We start from the raw sequence: 8,991 nt of genomic DNA, 5'->3' as shown, positions 1-8,991 counted from the left end.
AATTCAATACATTTTTTCAGAGATTTTATGAAACAGGACTCTATTCCAAGGCTGCAAAGCTGACTGAATTGGTGCTGTACATCTTGGAGCAAAGGCAGAAAGCAGAAGGTTTAAATGGGAGAGTAAAAGGTGTTTCAAGGACCAGTATGGCTGACTAATCCTGCTTTCTCGTCTCACATGCTGCTTTACAGAAAGCCCATTTTTCCCTTTCTACCAGAGAAACATTGTTGGAAAGAGTAAGTCCATCACTGCAGCCATCCTTTTACCTGCAGCCAAAGCCCCCACCATTCCCTCTTGCAGTGGCACACCAGAGCCAAGGCAGTCCCACCAGGAGAGGGGAGCGGATGAGCAGGCTGGCAGCTAAAGGACAACAGGAGCTGCAGCCACCATTCAGCCCAGTCTGAACCCTCTGGACAACTGTCAGTAGCCACTTCATATATTGCTAAACTTGAACTATAAACTGCAATTGGTAAATCTGCAGGATAGATGAAAACACACCTGATTGACCTTCAAAATATCAACTATTACAGCTGTCTGATTACTTTGGAACCACTACTGATATGTGACATCAGCTCAAGGCCACGTCTGCAACTGTCTACATCAATCCAGCGAAGCTCTCTGCAGAAAGATGTCAGAACAGAGACAAAACAAGTTCTCTCCAGAAATGGTTAATCAATAGCTTGCTAGGTTGACTGAATGCAATGATACAGTCGTGCACCTACTGTATATAAACCGTGACCTGGCTTCTGCATCATTCTCAGTCACCTCTCCTGCCATACTGTTACTTACCCGTTTTCCACTTGGAAGTTTTTGGGCATTACCAGGAATGTTCATAGCATCATGGATCTGGGGAATAGTGATAATGCTCTGTTGTGGGTTTTGGTTTCTTCTAGGGAGGAGAAGGAGGTAAGGAATCTATTTGTAAATGCATCTTAGTGTACCTAGCCTTTACTCCTCTCAAATATACTGTGTATATAACTAAAAAAAGTGTAATCTGAAGATTACGATATGGACAGATGCTGGATAGCACAGGCAACACTGTAGTTTGCTTGTGAGAGATTTACTTTATAACAGAATTTGTGTGTACGGGCTTTTTAATAATAGTGAGGTGACGCCTAGATAGAGCTGTAGGTACAAATCAATGCATAAATGAGGTAAATAAGATATGAATATGCATGTTCTGATTTTCTAAAGTACTGGGCAATAGTTTTACCTGCATTATAATCACAGCTAATACCTACTTGTATCTAATTATAGTTTAATACCTACTTATGAACATTTTCATAATATCAGTCTGTCATATCTAGTTGCACAGTTTAATACAGATAATATTTATGTACCTTACTATGTCAAATACATATTCCTTGAAAGCATTTATCCTACCTGCACATTTACATAAGGAGTAAGTAACTTGCTTACCTATTGTAATTTTGTATTTTTTTCAGCAGTCATTTTCTTATTTTAATTTAAAAAGTTTAACAAAAAAGGTGAAAATAGCTAACTTCAGATAATAGCCAGCAGGAATTTACTAGAAAAGCTAAAGTATTATTTGAAAATTATTTTAGCAGCTCTGGTGTCCTCATGCAGGAAAGTAGTTTTCTGTCTGAGAATAAAAAATATAATTTAAGCATATGCTTCACTTTAAGCACATGCTTAGCTTAAAGCGTATGCTTAGCTTAAAGCATGTGCTTAATGACACTATGCCTGAAAGACTAACTCTTACAGTTAATGAAGATCATGGCAAAATTCCCACTGTTTTCAGCAGGATCTGGTCCAAAGGGATATGCCAATAATAACAACGTTTCTACACTCCAAAGGCTACTCCTCTTGGTATTCAAACTGAACTGAGAATACTGTTGCACAAAAATATTTCAGACAATATCAGTGGGATGGATTTTTCATTTATGGCACAATCGTGTAACAGTGCACCTTAGCTAGTGGCAACAATGTTGCATTTAAACAAGTGAAAAATACACTCCTGATCTAGAGAAAAGAGAAATGACATAATCGGACTGTGTTTTATTATGTTTATTATAATACAGGCTGTTAAAGTTATTCTTTCTCGTATACCATAGGCCTCACAACAGGCTTACTCAATATACTATTTGTTTGGGTTTGGGTTGGGTTTTTTTTTTACATTTTTTCACATTACAAAAAGCCCAGCATCATCATTTTACTTACCTGGTAGTCCTGGAGGAGAGATCTTTACACATACTTCTAAATTCAGCTTTTGTTTGTTGTTTTCTAGGCGACGAGGTGAGCCACCACTTGAAAATGGGTTCCTGCCATACCTGGGCTGTGCCTTGCAGTTCAGTGCCAACCCTCTTGAATTCCTCAGAGAAAAGCAGAAGAAGCATGGCCACATTTTCACTTGCCGAGTAGCGGGGAAATACATTCATTTTCTCACTGACCCGTTTTCATACCATGCATTGATACGCCAGGGGAAACACCTGGACTGGAAAAAGTTCCATTTTGCTGCTTCTGCCAAGGTACCACTTTCAAAATTGTTTTAATATCTAACATGCAAAATATCTGCTGGCAGGACAGATGTACCCAGTTAATCCCTATAGCATAACTATGCCTTTGAAATATCATTGGGTTAACATTTCTGCACTTCTGTTGGTTTAAAACATTGGAGTCTTTTTTTCCCTTTCCCTAATGGAAAGGAAATTTGCAGTGATTTGGATTGTCCAAGAATGACATTATTTAGTCGTGTAGTATCCCAAATTGCTAAAGCAGAAATACACTTAGCACCATCTGCAAAATGATAATATAGCTTGCTGAAGCTAAGACCTTCTTCAGGTTTTAGCACCACTATGGAAGGTTTGGTCCTAATGCCTTAAAAAAATTATGCAACCCAGTAGGAATGCTGTCAGACTTACTGAAGAAAGATAAAAGGCTCCTGTTGATGTCAGCAAGAGTTGAGCGAAGGTCTAGGTAATCATGTCCATTTATTTGTAAGCATCTATTAAACTCTGTTTTCATTTGCCTACATAACTGCTACGGTTCACTGAGAAAATATAATTTCTAGTATTAATAGCCCTTATTATGCTTCCCTCTAGTAACCTATGAAGTTATACTTCGGCTTTAATTTCTGTTAGACTGTATCATCAAGGTTATGGCAGGCTTTATTTACCATGCATACAATTTATTTTATGACAGGCTTTTGGGCATGGAAGCATTGACCCAGCAGAGGGAAACACCACTGAAAATTTTCATCAGACTTTCATTAGAACCCTTCAAGGTAATGCCCTAGATGCCCTCATTGAAGCAATGATGGAAAACCTGCAATACGTCATGCTGCAGTCAAGAACATCTAAACTTCAGTCTAACGCCTGGGTGACAGAAGGACTTTATACATTCTGTTGCCAGGTGATGTTTGAGGCTGGCTTTTTAACACTTTTTGGTAAAGAATTTAATTCAACTCAGGACAAAAATCTATCATCAAAGCAGGAAACTGAGAGAGCTCATATCCTAAATGCCCTCGAAAACTTCAAAGAATTTGATAGGATCTTTCCAGCCCTCGTGGCGGGGTTGCCTATCCACCTCTTCAAGAGTGCCCACAGTGCACGCGAGAAGCTGGGAGAGGCACTCCTCCACAAGAACCTCCTGAAGAGGGACAACCTCTCTGAGCTTGTCACCCTCCGCATGTTCCTGAATGACACTCTGTCAACCTTCGATGACATGGAAAAAGCGAAGACCCATGTGGCGGTGCTCTGGGCCTCGCAAGCCAACACCATTCCTGCCACGTTTTGGAGCTTGTTCTATCTTCTTAAGTAAGTCCCAATGCTCTTGTTTCCAAACAAGAAACAGGTTTATCATCTTCCATAAACTAGTTCATTAATACAGGCAAATTCCACTGCTTGATACCTCATCAGTGTCAAAAAACTTTCTCATTAAAACAAAAGTGGCATGTTGTTCTGGTCTTCCACAGAAACCCCCTTCACTTGTCTGAGACCAAGTAGCGGTACTGCAGAGCGATTTGGTAGAAGTTTTCTTAAAAAAAACACTCTGGGGCAATGCTACATTTTGTCAAGAAAGCTTTGGAGTAAAACTATATGATATGACATTGAAAGTGCTGGTTGCAGTTAGAACATTAATTGTATTGAAGGCTTCCAATATAATCAGATATTTTTAGACCATCTCACTAGAGCAGGCAAAATGAGCTCTAACTTCACTATTGTTTTCACAGATACTTAAGAGAAAATAGTTTATATGTTGATAGATCCTTCTGAGGTTGCAGTATAGACTGCAGCTGCTGAATTTGTTACTTATGAGAGGAGCACACAGTTCAGATAATACAAATGTCTGTTTTAGTGTGGGCCTCTCTGGAGTATAACCTACCACAGTGTGACTAACTCTTAAGTATGTATCTAAATTGCTGACATTTTTATTTAGCCGGTGTCTTGCACCCTCATATCTACCTGCCAATACTAATATCTGAGGTTCTTTATTACTTTTCATTCCAAGAATGCATTGGCTTTAGGTCTTCTGGCCTTGGAGTCTTTTAACACACTGATTGATTGTGCCTTCATCAAGACACTACTGCGTCATGTATTATTATCTAGATGTATTTCACTATAGCTTATATATTCTGCATCTGTAAGAAAGACTAGACAGTGAAGGATACTATGTGGACTCTTAGTATTAGGAAGATTCTTTTCAGCTAGACAGAATATTGGCACATAACAGGACATCACCCAGGATAAGTGATGTTATAAAACTGATCTATGATCCTGTTCCTAAACTTTCTAACTGCAGTGGAACTATTCCCTAATCTACAACTGATTGTTTTATTTCTTATTCTTGGCATTGCTTTTTAGTGACATTACTGTTTATTACCTGGGTTACGCACATCAGTTCTGTCCCACTCGTCACTGGAGACTGAATCAAATACTTGAGGTTCTTCACCTTTTTTTGAAGCTATCTACTCTTGCCAAGACATGAAAAAGTGTAATTGCAGCATTTTGCTGCAACATTTCCATTTTAGGATGTTGTACTTTTGGGCTAACAAACTAAATTGTAGTCAGGAAGAAAGTCAGTAGCAAACCCCCTTTTTAAAGCATTCTTAAGTGTAAAATTATGTTATACTTCTTCTCTTTTGATCTTAGGAGTCCAGAAGCAATGGCAGCTGCTACCAAAGAAGTGCAAAGTATTTTGGAAAGTGCTGGAGAGAAGATCAGCTTAGATGGCAAACGTATTTCCTTGAACCGAAAACAGCTGGATAATATGCCAGTACTAGGTATGATTATTTTATGCAGGAGTACCTGAAACCACCCCACAATTTTCACAGTCTTCTCTTAGTTACCATATAAAAGCTTGCTAAGGAATGAATATGGAATTGTCCAACAAACACTAGGACAAAAACCTATATGTTGCTTAGCAATAGCCAACACAGTCTTCCCAATGTCCCAGGTGGTACTGAGGGTATCCAAATCCACATGAATAGCACTTGTTTGTGGGTAATGGCATGTTTCAATACTGCTACACAGCTAATAACATAGTATTGGAGACCCATGGGTAATTCAGAATGATATTCTATTTAGTAATGAATTCAGATCAAATAAAAGGGTGTTGCCAAATTTTATATCCCAATTCTTATGATGTGAAGCAGTATCTTCTAATACCATTACTTCTATTTCTTCTTAATATTTTTCAAATTACAGGCACATTTTTCAAAAGCGTCCAAGTTACAGAGTTTTGAAAATGTCAGCCTTTAACTACTGTTGCTTTTAAAAAAATATAAACAGCTTATACTGAAAAAACAACCAAAAAAACCACCCTGAGTTACTTTTTCTGAGTATGGTTTCTATGCACCACCTCTTAAAGTTTCAGAAAATCCTGATCACTGCACTATTTCTTTTTGTATTGTTTTTATGTTTCCAGTTTTGACTGGTTTGTTCTTTATCTCAGAGTGAAAATGTCTCACTTTCGAATACTCTGTTGCATCAGCTATAAGATTTTTGCTAGGGGAAAGCGGATTATGTTCTCAGTGTTATCTGCAGAAGGGGTAATAATGCTAAAAAGAAATAAGAAAGATACTTTCCTAGGCGTTTAGAAAGTTATTGTTAAAATGTTTCATCTAATAAATGCAGGGTTTGATAACGCGTTTGAAATAGTTCAAAATGCATGACCTCCCTCAAGGACATACACATACTATTTCCATGGTAATCATTCCTTTTCCTCTCCCTACAGACGGCATCATCAAGGAGGCAATGAGGCTATCAAGCGCATCCATGACTTTCCGAGTTGCCAAGGAAGATTTCACTTTGCACTTAGAGAACGATTTTTACAACATTCGCAGTGATGATATTGTAGCTGTCTATCCTCAACTGCTGCATTTAGATCCAGAAATCTATGCTGATCCCTTGGTAAGTATTTATCAAAGGGCATTAAAGTCTGAGCTCTAGCAGAAGCTACCATGCCTTTAAATAGAGTATTTATCACCCCACAGCTGGTATTCTGTTATACTCCAGACAGTCTGTTCTTACACCTGGAGACATAATAATAGGCAAGAGAAAGAATAAAGTCAGTGCAAGCACTATCTGCAAAACAGAGAGCCTTCTACTTACTGCCTTCCTCAGTGAGGAAGCATTATGGGGGGGGTTGAGGGAGGACAAGGATAAGGATAATATTTTCCCAAAGGCATAGAATGAGAAATCTTCCCGTTCTGCTGTATGAACGAGGATGCAGGTTATAATTCTTATTTTAAGCGGTCAAAAAAGAAAAGCAGAGTTATCAGAAAAGAACCTGGGATCGTGTTCCACATACCAGAGCTTCTCAGGGGCTACGCTCTCCAAAACAGCACCATAGGGCCTGGCAGCACTGCTTACTGCTAGAGGCTCTTCTTTCCCAGCCTGCATTTTGTGTCTTAATGGCATTGTCTAGTTTTTGGAGGTATTCAAATGTCAAGTAACTCTTTGTGGGTTTTATTACAGACATTCAAATATGATCGCTTTCTCAATGAGAATGGAGAAGAAAAGACTGACTTCTACCGCAACGGTCGCAAGCTGAAGTATTATTATATGCCATTTGGGACAGGCATAGCAAAATGCCCTGGCAGATTATTTGCTGTCCATGAAATTAAACAATTTTTGGCTTTGATATTTTCATATTTTGAGATAGAGCTTGTGGACAATAATGTGCAATGTCCTTCTTTAGATCAATCCCGTGCAGGACTGGGTATTTTGCAACCAGCCAATGACATTGATTTCAGGTATAGACTGAAATGTCTATGAATACATATTTTACATTATACATAAAAAAAAAAACCCTGGATAACATATACTTCATATATATTTTATGTATATATGCAAATGAAATGTTGCAAGTCTTGGGAGAAAATCTACATGAGGATGCTAATTCATCAGTCTAATGGAAAATGCATAATGTATACCATTATGGTACCAGCATGCAGTGGGTTTAATGCACTGTGTTGATACAAATGTTTTACCAACCCCTTTTACCAACCATTCTGAAATGAAAGTTAAGATTCTGAATTTGCATGTACAGTAGTTCTTTTTTTTTTCTGTCAGCAAATGCTTTCCCAGAGTTAGTTAGATTTTCACCAGCTCATTCAAAGTAATTGTCAAAATTCAACTACAGTTAAAACTTATTAGTTTTTTGTAATTGCAATGTTGGGGATGGTGATTCTCCCCACAGGTGAAATAAAAATTCTGTTGTATAAAGGCAGATTCACAGCAGGGAGGGGAGACTTTCCTGGGGAAGTACCTTTATGGTTTTATGAAAAACTAGAATAAGACTTGAAGAAAATTTACAAAAATGTTCACGTTCTAGTGAAACTGCAAAACCTGTATTATATTCATGTAACATACTTCTTTTCAGAAAGTTGTAACTGTATTAAAATAAATGGTATTGGCTGAACCAAATGCATCTCTAGGCTGTGTGTCATTTTAATGTCTTAACATTCTCAAAGATTTATGCCAAAGCCATCTGAGCCAGCTTTAGAACAGCCAGCTCAAATGCCAATATGGAGATAAGTAAATAGCCATTATATATTCACCAGTGGTTCTGGCTGGATTTTGCACCATTCTCTGAACTCCATATTTCCATAAGCCTTCATCTGTCATAGTCCTTAAGTCGCCCCAGTCCAATTCCATTAAAGTTATCATGGGTAGTATGCCCACATATTTCGCTTTTAGTGGTGGCATGTCTGTAAGAACAGTTGTTTCAGGGATAATGTAATTTGGCTCTCTGTAACATCCCTGTCCTTTTCTGCTGCAAATGATGGATGGAGAGGTGTCATAAAAGTCCATTTTTTGATGAAACCTCTTCAGGCTGAAAGAGAGAGCTTTCTTATCATCTGCCAATGAAAAGAAAAAATGGACTTAAAATACTGTTGTTATCCTGGTTTTGTATGTTTCTAAGGACTTGTGGCCTGACCTTTTGTCCTTGACTCAAAAGTAAGCCTCACCACAGAAGACGAGATACAGGACTATTAGATATTTTCAGATTTCACATTCCGGCCAGACATCCAGTCTAGCTGATAGAGCTCTTCCTAAACATGGGATTTTGAACTGAGTGCTAGGACTGCTTTAAATTATGTACCTGTTTCTCTTCTCACTAGCCACCGTGCTAAATATTCACAGGTAAATAAAAAGATTCTGTAACATGTGATTATTTATTACCTGTGTGTTGTCTTTGTAATTTTATTTAATCTTTTTCCATTTTCAAAGGAGAACAGAGAACACCAATTCATTGCCATTTGCAGTATGTATAATATTAAACTATTATGTATAATGCAAGTGGTTTTGAATTATTACTTTGGTTCTCTTGGTAAGGGATGTATCCAGTCTTTAGGTAGAACTTGTTTTCATGCTTCTGTCAATTATATTTTTGTATGATTTATATAAATTATAGCACATTCAATGTAAGTTAGCACTGACTTAAAAAAAACGATAAAAGCCTGACATCATAATTACACATACCCTGGCACATATTACTACCATTAGAGTACCTACTCCCCCTTTC

At 37.9% G+C, this 8,991-nt stretch overlaps 1 protein-coding gene across 1 annotated transcript; it reads left to right on the top strand.

Moving 5' to 3' along the window:
- The first annotated feature begins 756 nt into the window (after positions 1-756).
- CYP7A1 (cytochrome P450 family 7 subfamily A member 1) lies at positions 757-7,893 on the top strand. The gene is made up of 6 exons (XM_075085077.1): positions 757-906; positions 2,249-2,489; positions 3,163-3,776; positions 5,112-5,242; positions 6,196-6,371; positions 6,939-7,893. Exons 1-6 carry the CDS (start codon positions 827-829, stop codon positions 7,236-7,238), a joined length of 1,542 nt encoding a protein of 513 aa, XP_074941178.1. The 5' UTR covers positions 757-826; the 3' UTR covers positions 7,239-7,893.
- Positions 7,894-8,991: the final 1,098 nt, after the last annotated feature.

Source organism: Phalacrocorax aristotelis, chromosome 2 (genome assembly GCF_949628215.1).
Source record: "Phalacrocorax aristotelis chromosome 2, bGulAri2.1, whole genome shotgun sequence".
NCBI lineage: Eukaryota > Metazoa > Chordata > Aves > Suliformes > Phalacrocoracidae > Phalacrocorax > Phalacrocorax aristotelis.
This window is presented reverse-complemented; position numbering and strand designations above follow the sequence as displayed.